This window comes from Xiphias gladius, chromosome 22, assembly GCF_016859285.1.
Source record: "Xiphias gladius isolate SHS-SW01 ecotype Sanya breed wild chromosome 22, ASM1685928v1, whole genome shotgun sequence".
Taxonomy (NCBI): domain Eukaryota; kingdom Metazoa; phylum Chordata; class Actinopteri; order Istiophoriformes; family Xiphiidae; genus Xiphias; species Xiphias gladius.
Window position 1 is genome coordinate 2,712,311 of NC_053421.1, and position 20,816 is coordinate 2,733,126.

The 20,816-nt window shown below is 37.0% G+C and overlaps 1 protein-coding gene across 2 annotated transcripts in view; it reads right to left on the reverse strand.

The window, feature by feature from the left end:
- tsnare1 (T-SNARE Domain Containing 1) overlaps window positions 1-20,816 on the reverse strand; it is a 178,246-nt gene that overhangs the window by 103,446 nt on the left and 53,984 nt on the right. For both annotated transcript variants that reach the window (XM_040118152.1, XM_040118151.1), the window contains 2 exons: window positions 12,104-12,181; window positions 10,534-10,603 (listed from right to left, as the gene is read on the reverse strand). In XM_040118152.1, coding sequence (XP_039974086.1) covers window positions 10,534-10,603; window positions 12,104-12,181 — 148 coding nt within the window. The remainder of the gene's footprint in view (window positions 1-10,533; window positions 10,604-12,103; window positions 12,182-20,816) is intronic.

Consider the following 20,816-nt stretch of genomic DNA (forward strand, 5'->3'; position numbering starts at 1 on the left):
CGGACTGGTAAGATGTAGCAGCACTCTGTGTGTGTGTGTGTGTGTGTGTGTGTGTGTGTGTGTGTGTGTGTGTGTGTGTGTGTGTGTGTGTGCGCGTGCGTGTGTGCTAAAAGTAAAAACAAATTCACACTGAAGTTACTATCTTACCTAGACATTTGTTTTAAACCATACAAAAAATGTATTTCACTCCAGGGGACCACAGCAGAGAGCTGGAGAGGCACCAGGGATGACTGATGTGGATGGAGAGTTGTTGTTGTACATCTGATGCCTTTTTGGGGGTTTCAACACATGGCTGCTATCTGGGTCCCTGAATGTACTTACCAAGAGACAGCTGGCCCCCGAATCTGGCTTTCACGGAGAAACATGGCTCAAATGACTAAGAGATAAACAGTGCTGTGACTTTCTATTCCAAGTTGTTATTAAAAGTTTGATGATGAATTATTGTAGAATTTCAATTAATCATACACAGCCTGCAGAAATTCTTCTGTAAGAAGTTAAAGGTTGAAAAAAGGAAAATCAGAGGCACTTTGAGTCCTGAGTATAATTATAATAAAAAACTCAACTTTTTTCATGTGATTACAACAGTACCGTGGTTTAGTTGTAGATTTAAACACTGTCTTTTAATATGCTGGATGATTAGAAGAGTTCCTTTATCTATGTACAGTCAATGTAAAAATGTATTAATTCTTCAACTTGTTTTTGTCATAACCTCTGTCTTAATCAAAAACAAATAAAAGCAGTATCTTCTCTTTATTGTTAAAATTCTCATTCACATTTTTTTCCTTTAGTGTTAATAGGCTAAGCACTACTGTGGCTCACAGTAACTACTTTCCTTTGCAGGCTTAATGTGTTTTTTTTTTTTTTTTTCTAAGACTGGGATGTGTTTTGTTAAATCCTGTATGTTGTTATCTCTCATGAATGCAGTATCACTGAATGGGAGTAGTTGCTGCATTTGTACATGATTACTCTTTCAGGTGAAAGACGTTTTCTGTATGTCAGGTTGGCTATGAGGTGACCAACAAATGGTTCTTCAAGATTCATCGTGGTAAGATTCCCTGACAGAGGGCTAAAGCTGGCAATACTGGGGTTCCTCTATGAAGAACCTGGACAAAACAGCCTTATTTCAAACCTGCTTACCCCTTTCTGGGCCTTACCACGTATTTACTTTCAAGAGAATTCAGGCAACTTCAGTACCTTCTAAATGGAGCTTGATTAGCATTTTAGAAAGCAACTCTTACATGTAGATTACAATTTATTAAATGTATCATAAATCATACAGCAGATTCAAGTGTTGTAAGCATTTTCTGACTTTGTCATCTTCCCTGCACTGTGCTGGATCAACAGGAAGGTGCCAAACACAAGGCAAACTTCCCTGTTTCCCATGGTTTCACATTCATTTTCATACTCATCACTTTATCATTTTTTTTTACAAATCCCTGTTGTGGGTGGTCAAAGTTTTAAATGACACCAAATACTGCATGTCACATTAGATTCATCATTTATGCACTAATTAAGTCATATGTCATATGTACAATAAGTGATACTGTCATACTCTTGATTTTTTTAAATTTTATTTTAGAATTGAACCTCCCGTCATTCCTGACGCAACTGATACACACAGCTGTATACATCTTTGTAGTGAACTGGGATCAGTATAAATCTTAGCTCTGGTAGTTTTGTATCGATATAAAACACCTATATTTGATGGCACCAAAAACTGCAATAAAAATTCTGAAAGCATGGCCACTGTGCCAACACTCGGAAAACTCAGATTTCATATTTTAAGTGAAGGCATGTTTCATGTGTTCAGAAGACGTTCCTCTAATCAAAACATTAGAATGTTAACTGATAACCTACAGTTCCCTCACGAGACAATTTCAAAATGTCTTAATGAGTTAGAGCTAATCATGTTTACTCTGTTTTAATAAATCATTTGCCTAGTTACTGTGAATGTAATACATTTAATTAACACTTCTGATTCATAATAATCCATACACACCCTCTATTTGATTAAAAAGAAACTTATTAAACTTATTTTCTCTAAAGATAACAGGTATTTATAACCCCTATTAACTTTTTAAAAGGCTGACATTTAGTTTCCAACAATACCGGGGGGGTACAATACTCAAGTAAAAATAATTTAAATTTTATGAATTGCTACCTTTTTTTCCTGACAGAACTGGGTCACGCTGTGCACTCCCTCACTGATTAATACAAAACAATCCAATAAAACAATGCCACACTGGTGTAGAATTAATACAATACAGTAGGAGCCACTGTACATAGATAAGCAAACTGTGTTTAAATCTACAACTAAATCACTGTACCGTTGTACATTAAAATCTGTACATGAAAAGTTGTGATCACATGAAAAAAAATAAAGATTTTTATTATACTCAGGCTGTGTATGTCCCCACTGATTAATCCAATAACAACTTGGAATCACAGCACTATTTATCACTCTCTCCATGTTTCTCTGTGAAAGCCAGATTCGGGGGCCAGCTGTCTCTTGGTAAGTACACTCAGGGACCCAGATAGCAGCCATGTGTTGAAACAAACACATAACAAACGAAGACTAAGAAAGCCAAGGTGAGTGACACGTCATCCCTGGTGCCTCTCCAGCTCTCTGCTGTGAAAGCCTTCCTGATCACTTTGTTCAGTTTGTTGGTGTCACTGGCTCTGATGCTGCTACTCCAACAGACAGCAGCAAAGATTATTACACTGGCTACGACAGACTGGTAAGAGTTCTGCAACATCTTGCTGTACACATTAAAGGACCAAAGCTTCCTCAAGAAGTAGACTCTGCTCTGTCCCTTCCTGTAGACAGCATCTGTGTTGCATTTCCAGTCTAGTCTGTTGTCGAGGTGGACTCCAAGGTATCTGTGTCCCTCCACTACCTCCACCTCCTTTCCAAGAATGGAAAAGGTGTTTAGCACAATCCTGGTCACCCTGAAGTCCACAACTGTGTCCTTGGTCTTGGTCACATTGAAGAGCAGGTGGTTGTTCCCACAACATACCACAAAGTATCCTACCAGGTCTCTGTACTCTGCCTCCAGTCCAGCACCTACACACCCCACAACTGCAGAGCCATCTGAAAACCTCTGCAGATGACAGGACTCAGTGTTGTACTGAAAGTCAGAGTTGTACAGGGTGAAGAGGGAAGGTGAGATGACAGTCCCCTGCAGTGCTCCTGTGCTGCTGACCACCTGGCTCTGTCCAAAGTTTAAAATTACACCTACCAACACTTCTAGAGCTCACAAATTAGTATGATGTATCTCCTTTTGTTTAACCTATACACAAAGACAACACGCAAAAATTAAAATGTGTACTGCAGCATCCCATCGCTCCTGGATAACTAATTGCTATCAGTTCTTAATTAAGCTACATTATTCTGACACTTCTTTTTTTTTTCATAGCCTCTCTCTATTGTGTTAATAGTTTTACTCCATGGTACGATTTTTTCTGAAATAAACACTGGCTTATTTAGCACGTTGGTTTTATGAATAGTAAACTTCAGCCCTCATCAACGTTGTGTTTTTTAATATGGATGTGAATTAGCTGATATTTCTGGCAGCACACACGACAAAGTAATCATATTCTAAGTTTGTTTACTGGCACTGTCATCTGTCTGATGACACAACATTTTGTTCCTCATCAAACGAAACACAGAGTGAAATAAATAATATACAATGGGCTACACATTGATAATTAAGACTGGAATTCATCACTGACATAATAATGCAATCCAGATTTTACAGATCAATAGAGCTTTGTCAAAATGCAACCTGGAATGAAAGAAGAGAAAAGTAGTCTGACTTTGAGAGAGTTTTAGCATATCTGTCAGTCTAACATTATAGGGTCCTCTTCATAATTTAACACACCCTTCCCCCACACATATTTGCCATTAACACAATTTACAAATATACAACACAATACAGAACAACTCTGATATGACATGAACATAAGTACTGACAAATAATACAATAACTTGTCCCTCTGAATCATTTTAAAAAATTGACAGATACATAAGAATTGGCGATAACATAAAAAATCATGTATTTCTAGACTCAATTTTAGTACATTTAGGTTCCTGATAACGTTACAGTGATAATTCCTGGAGAGAACATCTGGCAGAGTTTATTTAAGTTTAATATATAAGTAGTTGTTTATTTCCAAATTTAAATAGAATTTTGAAGCAAAACAAAACTTACCTTCTATCTCAGTGAAGAAAATCTGAAAAATCTCTCCTTTTGATGTCTGGGCTGGTGATTGTTCAGAGGGATTGTTTGTTATTTAGGTATGATTCTACCTTGGTCTTTTATACATTTTTTTATTTGTATTGTTTTTCTATGACCAGTTCCCTAAATATCTACTAAGTTCCATCCTAATAAGAAAAGGTAAAGATCAACTTAATACCCCAGCAGTAATTAATAATGCATGAATGTCAGATATAAATATGTCAAAATTTAGTAATAAGGCCATTTGTGTTTTTTAGAAGTTTTCATATGGTTTCACCACAAAGCTGTCTACATATCTAAAACCACCTATTTACATTTTTATCACTTAGTATATGTTTATAAATTGGTGGAAACATGCAGAATAAGCATTCAGATCCTTCAAGTAAAAGTATCAATACCACAACGTAAAAATATTCAATTACCAGTAAAAGTTCTGCGTAGAAAGTTTAACTAAAGTGTTTTCATATATCATATATTATTAGACTATTGTGACCTATTAATTAACTTGTAAGCAGCATATAATATAATAAAAAATCTCCATCTTACTAAAATTATTCATTACTTATTTTTTTTCCTTAAATAATTGGGGGAATCTGCCAGTCTAGTTAAATATTTGTATCCTTTTTTTTCTTTCAAAAATCATCTTGTTCAAGAAATTTAAATAATTGTGAAAATCTTGAGAAAAAGACAGAATAAGCGACCGTTGCTTTTGAATCAAGAATCAGTTGACCCCTATTTATCAGGTTGACATTATAGCAATAAAATTACTGATTTCTTCACTTGTTTCTGAAAAATAAGACATCAAGGACTCAATACAAAAAACTTGGTAAGATGAAGATTTTTGCTGTGTATGCAGTATTCAATGTATCACTGTAAAAAGTAACTTCAGCAATCAGTTAATCAAGTGGAGTAAAAAAAGCAAAATTTTTCTCGGATATGTAGTAGAGTGGAAGTAGAAAGTAGCAAAAATGTAAATACTCACTAAAGTACAACTACCTCAAAAGTGTACTTAAGTACAGTACTTGAGTACATCTACTTAGTTACTTTCCACCACTGGTAATATAGTATGTATAGATTTGAAAATAAAAGATCCTGTAATGTTTCTCTTTCCTTTTCTGACACTACTGTTTGCCACAGCATTTATGTTTCTCTTTCTCTTCTAAAACTGCAGCTCGTTCCTTCTTGGGGTAGAGTCTCTCTGGCATTATGATGTACTGTAGCATAATGTGTCTGCAGAGAGACTGTCAGTCAGTAGGGGGCGCTCTCCTCCAAACACAGCCCTATGTCCTCTGGCATGTTACGGCCAGAACACCAGTGAATGTCTAATGCGCTAACAAAGACAATGACACTTAGAGGGTGCTGGCCATTAATCCACTTAGACTTTTTGCTGTGTGCATTTCCACGATTACAGGGGTGGGTCAAATTCTATTAACCGTGAGATTTGAATTTTTTGCCTGAAGACAGGCATGCAGATGGCGGGATATCATTCTAACCACAGGCACAAACAAGACTTGCTTTTATTTCACAAAACTCAAGAGTGTTTCTTCTTGCAGAGGAACACGTGTATGATGATCCGCTGTGTGTCAGAGTAGCACAGAATATAAATGTTAAGTATGCGGCCTTTTTCAGTATGACTGGATGGAGATCAGATAGCTGTGGTCCTCCATATGGTACTGCAGTTAATGATGAAGGGGACAACGCACAGGGAGATGGAAGCAGAGAGTGTAGGAGGGTGTCAGTGGGTGTTTGGATGTTTTGGGGGTCAACAGTGTGATTTCCACTCGGTGATATGACATTCTCTGTTTCCAAAATTGTTTCAAATCCCCAACCACTGTCCCCTGAAGAGTTACCATTTCGGTGAATTCCTGCAGTCGTCTGTTGCTGCTTGGCCATCATCATTCTTGTGAGAGAATTATCTGTCTTGATTCATATCTGCAGTCACTGATATGAGGTTCGTCAATAAAAAATGTTATAATGGGCTCAAGTAAAAACCCAGCGGTAAGTGCACTAGGGAAAATATCACCCCAAGATGAGTGTATCAGGCAGCACTTCCTCTATGGCGGCATATACTGTAGATCCAGCCTCCTTCACAAGAATGTTCAGACTTTATCCACAACCAGGGTTGTAATCCTAACCTTGTTGTTAACAGTGGTAAGAATAAGTAAGGAAATTATCTGAATTTATGTAAATTTGTCTTTAAATGTGGTCAAATCTTCAGATCTGAGTTACATTAATGAACAAATTGTATTTTGACTAACAACATACAAACCATTGTATTATTCTGGTTCATATTGAATACATCATTCAAATATTTACATTGCAGGTTGGAAAAAGAATGATCAAGACTGTTGTGTGAAAAACAAGTTCATAGATCATCTGTGCAAGTATCTTATTACTAGCAATAGTTGCGTTTTATTGTTAGGCGACCTCTAGCATCTAGTAATTATGACAGGAGCAGAGGAACATAGGTGACAGTACATAGAGCAACAAAGTCAGTGTTAGGAGGAGAGATGGTTCCAGACTTTCACACAGGAGGCAGCTATTGTTTCCCTTGTGGCACCCATGTTCAGCGTTTTTTCTTTTATCCATGACCGTTCGACAACCTTAACCATGTCTATTATTGTTAACATAATGATGAAGGTCCGGTACACCTGGCGCTGGTATGCTCCTATGGCTCATATCTGATTATAGGGACAAGCAACCTATATAGTCGCTTAGGTTGAAGGAAGTATCAATGTGAACCCCTCAGCTAATGATATCAACAAAAGCTAACTGGAGCCAGGACTAAGCAAACCTGGAGTCAAATCAATGAAACTTAAGCTGTGGGTTAGATATAGATTGACTTTTAAAAAAACACTCAAAGACTCTGAGCTTGCCATTTACAGGAAGCATCTGCTGATGTGAACCATGCCTCAGAAAAAAGATCTCAGAGGAATTACGGTCAAGGATTGTTGATTTAAAGCTGGAAAGGGTTACAAAGTCATCTCAAAGAATTTAGATATTCATAAGTCCACAGACAGACAAACTGTCTATATGATTTGGTTCTCTGGCTACTCTCCCTCAAAGTGGAAGACCAACTAAGATTACTCCAAAGGCACAACGTAGAATGACAAGTAACAGCTAAAAGCTTAAAGGAATTATTGGAGCTGGTTAACATCTTTGTTCATGTGTGTACCATATCCAAAACATGGTACATGGTTGCGTGGAACCTGATGTCCATTGCAGGACACTGCGGAGGAACCTTCTGCTCTCCAAAACAAAACAAAACAAAAAAAAAACATTACTGTGTGCCACAGAGTACCTTGACGACCCACAACTCTACTGAAAAACTGAGATACTGGTTGAATTGTTCAGTAAGAACAGCTAGCACTACATCTGCCATCAAATGGGCACTGCATACCAACATGAAAACATCGTCCCACTGGTGAAGTACAGTAGAGACAGCATCATGATTTGGGGCTGCTTTGCTGCCTCTGGGGCCGGACAGCTTGCCATCGGGGTAAAATTAATTCCAAAATTTATCGAGGTATCTTAACGGATAATAACAGGATGGCTGTCCACCAGCCAGCTTGAAGTAAATCTACTACAAAATGACTTCAAATTTAAGAAAATACACCTTTTGGAGTGGCCCAGTAAGTGCTCAGACCGTAACCCAATAGAGATGCTGTGGAATTAACTTACGAGAGCTGCTCACACCAGACATCCTAAGAATACAGCTGAGATGAAGCAGTTCTGTAAGAAAGAATAGTCCAAAATTCCTTCTGAATGTTGTACAGTTCTGATCCATAGGTACTGAAAGAGCTTGTTTAAGGTTATTACTGCCACAGGAGGTTGGATCAGTTATAAAATCCAAGTGGTAACTTACTTCTTCCACCAGCACTGAATGTTTAATGGGTGAATTCCATAAAGACAGAGAAGATTATAATTGTGTGTGTGTTATTAGCTGAAGCACATTACGTCTCTCTATACTTACGGCTTACATCAAGATCAAATAACATTTTATGAGCAATTAATGCAGAAAACCAGGTCATCCCAAAGGGTTCATACACTTTTTTCGTGCCACGATATATCTTTGTTGCATTCGTGTACGGTATAACACAGCATTTCTTATGTTAAGCTAATACTATAAGGGGAGTATGATCAGATAGATAGAGTACTTTAATAATCCTACAGGGAAATTGCAGGACAGTGTATTGTTAGCTGCAAGGTTGTTAAATATGTTTATAGAAATGCGGGAAATAAAATGTTTCTGACACCAACCAACTGTCTCATTTACTTCTGAAACCAAACCTAACCCACACTCTTGGTGGAGGGTAGAAATCTTATAAATCAGCGCTTCCTTAATGGGCTTAACTTTCACAACAGGATAAGGTCATGTGCATAATTACCACGGGGACTGTGAGACAGGCCCCCTCCCAATGTATGAAAGAGGGAAATTTGACCCCCCAAAAACTGTCATCCATCGATAAAGGTTCAAGCTCATTTTTTATTCTGTGTTTAATTAGTACACTTGATCAGGTGGAGGCAGCATTCATTGTACTAAACATAGTTGCGTACCACAAAAGAAGAAGATACTCTGCACGCGCATTTGTGTATATGTACACACACCTTCCGGAAAAAAGAGAGAATGGAAGCAAAAGAGGCAGATAGAAAGCGGACTGATAGATGCAGGTTTGAGGTGAGCACCGAGACATTGTATTACTCAGACAACACTAACATAACAGTGTTAATGGCAGCATGTTGCGTGTTGTATTGAAGTTCATTATTTCAGAGTTTGTCCAAGGTGAGAAAAAAAAGTTTGTAGAACTTGACTAGCAGCCAACGTCCATATTGTTATCTTGAGGTCTCACACAAAACCCAATGCATTATCCTTACCCCCAGCCCTACACACACACACACACACACACACACACAAACACACACACTCGCTCTCTCTCTCTCTTTTTTTCTCTTTCTCTCTCTCTCACTCCCCACTCGTCCCCACGGAGCTTTTGACCATGTCACATGATCTTCATTAGCAGATGTAGTGCTTTTGTAAAATGTAATTGGAAATCAGCAATTCCATGACAACTGGGCAAACTCTATCTGCTGATGAAGATCATGTAGTAAGATAGAAAGCAACTGCTAGATGGACCTACTGGTTTGACTGAAGAAATCATTATGAAGGAAAAAATACTTCCAGAACCAGCATCTCCTCACTACATCAGTATTGTGTAACTGAAGTTGCTAATAAACAGTTTAGTCACCCATTTTGTGCAAATTTTCTTTAAAACTGACCACATTCATGCTAACCGTACAGGTACTAACTTTATTCAAACAACATTTCAGACAATTGACACTCCCAAGGAAAACAAGAGCTTAGTCAATAGACATTCACATAGAAAATGACAGTTCAGTCAATAGACCCTCATCAGCAAAGCTTGAAGTTGGCTCTTTCAATGTGCATGGTGCTTTCTTCTTGTCATCAAAACACGTTGATGCTACAAGAGACTTATTTTTTTGAGTACCATTTTATTGCTAAAAAGAAGTCATTGTATGTTTTTGCCCCTAAAATGTTATTCATGTCGGGATAGAAAAATCTTTGAATCAGCATATACCATCCTGGAAAAATTAAACAATTCACCTTAACCTTGGATGTTATGATTAATCATTGTCATTTCTGGATATATGTGTTGAATGTGATTAAAAAAAAGTGTATTAAGAGTTAGTTCATGTTAAAAGTCACTGGCAACAAATCATTGAATTACAAAACCTACTGATCAAAACAAAAGCCTCCAGCTAATAAGTTCTAAAAGTCACTATTAAATTGTTGAAGAACCAGTAAGCTCCCTGACTGTTTTCTGGAACAATCTTTCAAAACACTGAGAGCTGCTGAATAACACAAAGCATCATACTGGATGTAATTTGCATCAGACAGAGGCACTGGATGTGTTGTTTGCATCCAGCATCAATACTGCTGAAGGGAAATGGGAAGTTAAAAATAAAAGCAGCCAAGCATTGTCAGTAAGTTTCCAAGGCGATCATAAAAAAATGTTCGATACAATTGATGACATGCCAGCCAACACAGTGGGTTGTAATGCATTTTAAACAGATGCAATCATCTTAGATTGGCCACTTTGTCATCAGCGTTGAATCTAGTAATTGCTGGCAGCTCAACTAAAAAAGAATAATCAATATGAAAGAGGGCCATGAAACAAAGAGAAAATAAGCACTTTTCTGGGAAGCAGAGATAAATGTAACCCTTGCACTTGCTGGACAACCAAGTATGTAGACTGCATGTGTGAGTGTTACTTACAGACTCTGTCGTAGCTCTTCTGTATCTCTAGACGTTCCCAGGGATTGAAGATTCTTCTCTAGAGTGACAACTGGGGGAACAATTGAACAATACAAACAATAAGAGTATGTGCTGAACACACTCACAAACACAGTCACGCACTTAAGTCTTAAGAAAAAATTTCCATTCATTCCACAATCTTACTGTGAAATGAATTCAACTTTTAATCTGACTCAAATCTTAATTCAAAATGGTTTTAAGGCTAGTCTAAAGCAATCTGACTCTTTTTTTAAAGTACCTCTTTACCATACTTATCCTTTGTGAAATTAGTGAGGAGAGATTAAGAGAAATGACAATATTAACGGCACATATAAAATGCCCGGAATAAGGTTTAGAATTGCTGAAGATTTCCTATCAACCTAATCCTGGAACTCTAACACAAATCTGGTACTACTTGTAAACCTTAAATATATATATATATTGCTTTGGTTTAGGGTGAACTATCCTTATCCAAAGCTTAAACCTAGTACTTAAAGTAGTATGAATCCCAAAATCAAGCTTTAATCCTCAGATAACCTTAACCCTAATTTAAATTCAGTGTTAAATTAAATCCTAAAACTACACCCACAAGAAAATGTTAAATTTCCCTTAACTCAAATTTACAGCCAGGCCTAACAAGAAACTAAAACCCTAAACTCAAATTTAAATGTTAAACTAACCTTAGACCTAGTACTATTACGACAACTAGAACTGTATCCTAAACACTGTATAACACTAAAATGAATGCCAAAATGTATCTTTAATTCCAGCCTCACCTAAATCAATTCATGTTTAATCTTAATTTCGATCTAAAGTAAACAGTAACGCTGAATTTACTTTAATTTATTTGTAAACCTACTTGCTAACAATAATTTGAACCCTAACCTCAACCTTAAATCTTAAACTAAGCTTTAGCCCTAATTAAAACTAGTGCTAACACTACTGTGAAAAAACAAATACAAGATCTGATCCTAAACTAATCATAAACCTATTTTGTAGTACCATTTACGATGTTTAATCTTAAACCTAAACCAAAGGCATAATGCGGAATTTACCTTAAACCTGTTGCTAATGATAATCTGACCCCTAAACTCAACCTTAAATCGCAAAACTAAACCCCGCACCCTTATTTAAACTTAGTCCACTCTAGTTTTAAACCAGCTCTAGTACGGATTTTGATCATAACCATTAACTCAAAACATAAAGCAGTACCAGTGAAGTATACCAATTACTACTTCTAATGTAATCCCTAAACCAAAATTTTAATCCTAAAGCAATCTAAACCTTGATTTAATGCCAGCACTACTTCTAATTTTATACCAAAATCCCAACCTTAATCCTAAAACTACCTTAACCCTGACCTACAGTATTTACATCCCTAAACCAGGTCTTAATCTTACAATCCATGAAGAGAGGAGGACTGGCCAAAATGTCCTTGGTCAAAGGTCTAATTGTGTTACAGTATGTTAGGATATAGGAGCACAAGGACAAATGCATGGACAAACACATACAGTATATACACACTCAGTTTTACTGATGAATGGTCTTTTACCGTTGGTGTTGATCTGGAATATACTGGAGGAGGTCTCCTGAAACACATCTTGCAGTTCTGAGGGGCTGACCTGTGTGGCTTTGGAGAAAACATGATATCAGCAAACACTTCTCAGGCCAGTGGAGCATGACACTGCAGCAGAGATCTGACCACACAGTGGCAGCATGTAGTGACTACTGTGATTCAAAAAAAAAAAAAACACACACATACATGTCCATATCTGAACAGTTTCATAAGTGTCTGTCTTTCCGGTTGTTTTTATTTTTATCGTTCGTCTATTACACTTGATATCTCAAAGGTCAAAAAGGGTAGTTGTTGGCTGATGGCCAATTTAAAGTAACTATATGTATGTTGTTGTAGTTTGTTCTGTCATTCTGTCTCCCTTCATTACTTTGTCAAAAAAGTGTAATTACATGATTTTAATATACTTAAAAGCTGCACTATTCAATATTTTTTTATTAAAAATAGATCAAATGACTATGTGTAATGTGAAAGGTGTCCCTCCAAGTGAAAAACCAAGAAAAATGTACCTGCAACTTTGCAGTTTACCTGACAAGCAATGCTAAGTTTTTTAGTCTTTTGTAGTTCATTGTTTTTGTTTTCTGGCCCTAAAGCTCCTGCTCATCAACCTCATTTTTGGGTTTTCAGCTGGTTGTGCTGCCCCAAAAGTGGCTAAAATATTCAATTAATGCAGCTTGAACTTTGTGTTTATGTGTCTCTTTAGACCCATTTTAACCTTCAATTATGAAGCTACTTGCAGAGATGTGCTAAAATATTACAGCAAATTTCCAAAGAACTGCATTACTGATAAAACATTTGCAATACAGCATGAACAGAAATCATGAAGGATCATTCTATAGCATCTGAGTCAGTCTGGATGGTAACCTTCTTCTCAACCGAGCTTTGTTATTTACGGCTGATGCAACTGATTTTTACACTGTCATTGAAAATTTCAGTTATCTCTATGCAGCTACCACCATGGCCAAAAGATGATGTCAATATACAATTAGAAGATGCACTACCGTCACTGGCCACTTAGCTGCTTTCCACTAAAAATCTCTAGCAGCAGCACAGATGTCCATTTAATTTTTTCTTTTTTTAATCTTCACTGTAAAAATGCTAAAGCTAACACTTCTTATTGACTTCTTACCGACCATTAAAAAATACTAGTTCATTAGAAGGCTATTAAAGAGTTCAACCTGCTCATCCCTCATCAGAACCACCCCAGCTCTCCGCTATTTGCGTAATTGTGTTCTATCAGGTTCCGGTAATTGACACAACTTATAGATACGATGTCCATGTTCTTCTATAGTCTGTGGTTATCTCTCACTGCTTCTAACTGAGGCCGTCAAATTTCTAAGCTGCCTTAAATCATTATTTAATTTTTTTTTTTTTTAAAGTGCTAAGTCATCCATGCTGTGGTGTTTTTGCACTGCACTTCCAAGGTTTTTCTTTTTCTACATGGTGTAAGAGATTTCCTGGGGCAAAGGGAGATAAATACAGCACCGCAATAATTAATTAGTACAAAAACAACATAAACATGTGCCAGGTCCTGAGCAGATTAATGCATGAGGCCTCATCTGCCTCGTCTACCTATAAGAAGCAATGTCTGTTACTTAGATGAACTTTTAAATACAGTATATAACTGAAAATATACTATGATTTGATGTTCAAAGGTTTTTGGCAGAGCTCTGTCTTTTACTAACTTGTTACATTACAAACAGATACACTTACTGCATTGGAGAGAGACATAGGTTCCCCTCTACCCACAACCAGGACAAAAAAAAACAAAAAAAAAACTTACACCCACCCAGTGTATAACATTAACCATCGCCCACACTAAAAAGGGTGGTGTCTACAACAAGGGCTTCAGTAAGTATACACATTATATATATATATATATATATATATATATATATATATATATATATATATATAGCTAATCTTTACTTTCACACAGTTCTCCCAGAAGAGCATATAAATATTTACATTTTGCTCAGACTACTTTACCACACCCAAAACAAACAAACAATAAACCAAACATAACCTGACTCCTTTCCAACCTCCCCCCGTCCTCTCAGTCCATTTGGTTTGCCCCAACAAGGCTGATTGAATACACCAGGCAACTGTCAACAACACTCTCATGGGGGCGCTTTCATAATGGTGCTGATCACAGTAAATCACTTCAGAGATAGAGTGATCAGAACCTGGAAAGCATGGCAAACAAAAAAAAACATGTCCTGAAAATCAATCCAACTACTACATCAATCAACTTAATAGGATCTATCCTTAGCAGATTAACACATTAAAAAGAACCACTAAACAAATGAGGGAACTTAATAATGGTTGTGGCTGTGCATGTAGGAAATGTGCACCTGTTTAGTGAGGGAATGCCTGCAGCTCCCTCACACCAACAGAGCAGCCCTAAGAATAAGTCCTGCCATACAAAATTGGCTTGACATCGTGGTCATAAGTTGGACTGGATGTAATATTTATACATGACAGGTGACTATATACAGACCAAAACTGAGAGGCAAGTTTTGTTCACATTTAAAATTAAAGGGAATTATTTTCTGTTTGTGCAGTTTGTGGCAATGGAGGTTTAACTTAAGTAACCCTCCTGCCTTTAAACTTTACATGTAAAAAAAAACCTGAGCATGGATGGCACCATTTATTTAGCTTCTTGTTAGCGGTGACTATTGCTACTAATTCTACATGATTAAATCTCCTAAAAAAAAAAAAAAAAAAAAAAATCAAACAATCATTAAATATTGAACAAATCAAGCCAAGCTGGCAAAGGGAGTTTTAAAGAATAAATGTTAAGACTTTAAAGAACTGACACATCAAAGTTACATTAATTGGTGATAGGAGATGGTAGGAAAATGGAAATTTACATTAATTATATTGTAAGACTGTCAATTGTTATTGTAATGAATAAATGTGGAAATTGAAGGTACATCAAAGGCTGCAGGAGCTTCTAATGTTGGATCTAACTGCAGTGATGATGATAGACTGTAAGGGGAAAATGGCACTAAACCACAGGCTGGCAGCTGGAGTGGTGAGTCTGCTGTATAAGGTATGTGGGCAGTACCATTTTCCTTGTTCAAAAGCACATGTCATTGCAAATGACAAGGAGGTTTAATGGCCTGGAGCCATTACAGCAGGCTGAGATCAACATCACGACCTGTATAAGCTGAACACACAAGCCACCTCACCCACCCTTTGTCAAATCCTGCACCAAGAAATGACTGCTATATGCATTTTTATTCTTACATGGTCATGAGAACAGGCTACTGATAAAATGTAGAGGTGTGAAATGCTCAAAAGTACCAGTATTTGAGGAAAGGGGGACTCCACTGTACATCACAAGTCATTAACTCTACTCACTAAGCTATACTGACAAATCGTCCAGGTAATAACATGATTGCATGCAGTCACTTGAGCAGCATTACAAGATTGTGATACATTTGGAAATGGGTCATTTTTCAACTGAAAGACCTTTAGTGCTTTTTTTCATGTAATTTGAGCATGCACACACATTTTTAACACACGCTTTGTACACTATTCATTCACCGTGATGGATGGATATCCAGTGTTCATGCTACAGTGGAGGTGGACTGGCCTATAACTGGATGGGCTTGCATGATGGGTGTATGACTAAAGTTTATCTTTGTGTATGTGTTCAGGACTAGGAACCCACGTTTCCACTCTGTATGGACTGATGGAAGTAAAATATATTAACCATGTGTCAACAACTTTTATTTCTATAGCATCTCTATATATATTGGAATATATTCCAGCGATTCTAAGCGAGTGTTTTTGAGATAGTAAATTACATGTGCAGTCACTTTATTACTTTATTTACTTTTTTAGTATTAATTGATCCCGGTTCCATTCTGCAGTGTTAATTTCAATTTTCAAGAGAAAATCCAATAATTCTTTCCTCTAGACCCTCCAAAAATCTATGAAAAATGATGCTATGTGACACTATGTGTGTTAGGGTTCAGATGCATTTTTTAAAGCTAAAACAGTTTGCTGAGTGTTAATTAAACCTTTAAGGTTCCATAGAGACTACATTCATTATTGTCAGGGATTTTTCATTTAATAATACTTAATGAAAATTAATCTTGACCTTAACCAAATTGTTTAGGTATCTACCACTTAAGTTCATGTTTAATTTAAACAATTTTGCTCCGCTATTGGACATACCTTAGGATGGCCCAATTCTATAATCCACAACAAAATATCTTGACAACTGCTGGCCAGATTGTAATCAAATGAGGTATTATATATTCAGTGTCCCCAGAAGACGATTCTTAATCATTTGCTGGCTGGCAGCAGGTCAAAATTTCCCACTGACCAACACTTCGGTCTAATGGTGCGATCAGACAAAGGACTACAAAAGGGAAAGAAGCAGCAGGATGTCAATTAATTTTCAATGAAAAACAACACAGAACAATGACTACTTCACAATGGTACTAATGCCTGAGGTGCGGTTGCAATTCCTTGTAACCACTGTAAATCCAAACTGACAGCAGTCACCGCTCTTTGCAAAGTGGCCACCTTTCAATTCTACTGGGTATGAGTATTTGATAGTCAAAGCATTAACTTTAGGTGAAGTATCACTTCTGTCCCTCTGCCTGTCTCTCTTCATGTGCAGTGGAAACCTGCCACCATCTGCAGACAGATGACAGGAACCGTCTACTGTAGGATGTGGCTCAGTGGTGAGGGTTAGGGTTACAAGTCATTGCAGTCATAGAAGGAGGAGAAGAGGGAGAAAGGACGACATAGTCAACAACCACATCCTGTGCCAGGGCTTCAGAGCAGATGGAGCACAGAATGTATGGTGGGAAAACATGAATGAACTGTGTGCCCAGCTCATGTTATTGTCACATAATCCTTTCACGGGCAAGAGATGTAAATTTCACATTAGAACCCACAACACATAATCTGCCCTTATGATTTCATGCTCATTTCACAAACTCCACTGTTCCCTGGAAGGTTGATGCCTCCACAGAGGGTTATTTCACAATCAGTATTTGGTAAATGGTTTGGATCATTTCTGCAGCTTTTTATCTTTTCACACTTAAAACTGTTCTCTCACATTAACATGTCGACACTTTAACATGCCCATATCGGCAGAGCACTTCAAAGCTATACTGATATGCATTGCCTTCACAAAATCACTCTTGACTAATTTAGTCTCCCTGTGGTTTGAGCAGTGTTTCTGATAACAGTCATAACTTCAATTTTGTGTTATATTACATCCCTGCAGAGGCATTTTGGAAATGCTTATGAGGGGTGTAAGAAATATGAATTATATGATAAAATGGTAACAAGATTATGAGTCTAAAGCAGCTCTTGGTGCCTGTACTTACTAGACATTGCGAGACTTTGAGCTAAATGCTAATGCCAATATGCTACCATCTTCAAAATGACAATGTTGATGTTTAGCAGATAAAATGTTGACCATGGTCACCACCTCAAGTGACCACGTATTTAAATCCTTATAACCACCAGCATCTTGTAAATGTTTACTAAATAAGCTTGTTTGAACAAAGTAATTTTAGCTAAAATTTGTTGACACAGTTGGTTGATTTAAATTTTTAATCACTACATAATTTTAGAGTATTCCTTACCGATTTCTGTCACTAATTTTGCTTGTCACCTTTCTGTGCCCATTTCTAATTTTCATCTTGATTTTGCTGTATTTTTGCTGTTTGGATTTACTGTCTGTTATGTGTCATGTCTTTGACTGATTATATATTACTCTACTATTGATATTGGGCACTTTTGAAATTTCATAATTTGATTGGGGGAAATAAGCTTTCTTATTTTAATGACTTAATTATGGTTTTGATTTTCTTTTATATGGTTTTTGGTTAATTACAGATGATGTAATTGATAGAAAATCACGTAACATTTTCAAAAAAGGATGACGATGACAATTTCAGTTCATTTTACAAATCTTTTTAGTCTCTAGTTGTCATGGAGCCTGAACATGTGAAAGCACAGAAGAAAATATTTACATGACTTCATGTGTCCTTGCCAGCATTTTGAGTTTCACGTATTTGTTCTACAAACAGTAGATCTGTAAAAATAAGAGCAAGTGTCTGAAGTGGAATTAAAAAAGAAAGCTGAAGGGCAGAGTCTCACTATGCATATTTCCAGTTGCTAATGACAAACCCCAGTGAACTGATTATGGATGACGATCAGTTGGCTGTTGTTGTTTCTTTTTTCTCTCTTTATTTAAGAGCTGAATAATCAATATAAAGTGCCCTGATTTCTCCTTCTGTAATGAGTGAGAGTGTTGAGCACCCAGGGGATGAATTACCACCATGCCCTTACAGAATAGCTTGTCGATAGCAGTAATGTGCTATCTGCAACATGTTCAATTACACTCTCAAATCAGAGACGAACTTAATCAAGAGCTCACATCTCATTATGCCGGAGGTCAGTGGCTGTCTCTCCTAACGGTGGAGGGACAAATTTTACTCTTTCCAAAATTCTTCCATGTAGCCACTGAGCAGCTGATGGAGAAAATGTGAACCCAGCCTGCTCCCAACAGCTGGCACTGCAGGTGGAGCCAGCAAGGTTTTAATGTAGTCTGAAACACAAACCAAGGCTAAGAGGCTGCTAATGTAAATGAAAGGCCTCTGTTTCTATATTAAGTAACATTGAGGATATGATCAACAGGAAGATGTTAAATGGGAATACAGAAAGGGGAAAACACATCGGGAACCAGCAGGTCCTTCCTCATACCAATTGTATTGTGAAATAACCTGTAATCCTGTAATAGCACAACTATATCAATAAGAAATTGCTAGCATAAAGACAGAAAATCGTTGGAAGTTCACACTGAATGACTACCCACCAAGGTGAGCCTATGTAATAATATGATATTCACATAATCATGTACCAATATCCAAATATTACGTACATTATGTATGTACTTATGATAAGTGTTTTACTGCCCAAGACTTCAAAACAGTTGAATATCCTACTTTATTATTGGAGAAACTAAACACAAATGAGATGGCAAAGGCTTATTTAGGTACATATTTTAGTTTGTTTCAAATTTTATTAAGGTCACATAGACTTGTCAGACCACTAATACAGGCTTAACAAGGCTGCCACATTGTTGATGTGCTTTAAATGAAGCTATATATTGAACTCAAATTCAGATGTGAACATACGTCCAGTTCCTGCGTTCTTAAATTAGTGATGCTGGAAACCGGTAGAGCAACATCATCATGGGCAAACAGGATTATTTTAAACAGATGACTGAATCAAGCTTGGGGAACCAGGAAAGCGGAGCGAGCAAACCACAGGAATTCATAAAAGATTCACCTTGACTTCACTGGTAGGAGGTGAACATAATCCCCACCCCCCAAATACACACACACACACACACACACACACACACACACACACACGCATACTGTACAGCATCTCATCCCCACATGAAGCCGTCTGGAGGCGTTCTGCTCTGTTTAGTGAGCTATCATGCCCCTTGTGGCCAGAACGTGCAGAAAATGCAGACCTACATTAAACCATTGTAGTGAAAAGCTTTGTTGTGTTCTGACTGACACCATGCTGTTAAGATGATGCAATTTGGCAGATATTTTTGTTTCTTTGATCAAAGCTTCTACATAATTTTGCCTCATTCCTCTGCCCAATGGGAGACAGACCATTTGCAAACAGTGTGAGAAAAGATTTTGCAAAGATTAAAAAAGAAACCATCAAGCTACCAAATTGATCTAGCTTAAACATTTCAAAAAAGGCATCAAAAGTGTGATTCCTTCTCAGTAAAATCTAAGTGTGTGTCGGTGTCGATACAAATTTTTTCTCATGACTTCCCATGTAAAGCAAATTTAGACTATAAACTATTGTTAAGGATGAAAAAGAAAACAATTAACATTGTAGAACATTTCAGTTCTTGCATATTTGTTTTCTGTTGAAACCTGATGGATCATCCACATTGTCATGATGCTGTCAAGCCAGTGTAATTTCTTTCTTGATCCTTCATCCTTATTGTAGGTATTTAAAAATAACAACATTTTCAGTGCAGACTTGTATACAAAACATGACCTTTCTACATTACAATTATTGCTGTATGACAAATTAAGCTATTATGAAGGTTTAATGAGAGTAAAACTCTCAGTGAGGCAAAAGCAGCCACAGTTGGAGCAAAATCTGGATTTATACTGGACTTATTCTTCTCGTTTTTTTACTAACTTTCCTCAGAAAGAAGATCTGTCAAGCCTGATTTTTTCCCTGATTTAATGTTCATACATGAAACTATTGTTTGCTTTTCTGCTGTAAGTGAATCTGTATAAATATTTAAAATATTTAAACACACCCACAAAATAAAAGCGCTTGATGAAACAGTCAAAATTCTTAAAATATCATTATTCTCAGGATAACACTAAAGACAGAATTTGAGAGCATGAATGTGCACGGAAAACTTATGTCCAATCTGCCCATTAGATATGAACATTTCTGGTATACAACTGAAAGTTTTCATCATAAAGTGGCAGCAGAGGAAAGGTCAGAAGTTCATAAAAATTATTAGTAATCATCTGGGGACCATGACTAGTAGGTTTCAAGATACAGATATCTTGCTCTGAATGAAAATGTTGGATGGATGGAATGAATAATGTTGCCAACGTTTGACCATACCACCAGTGTTGAAAACACAGCCTCTCTGGTG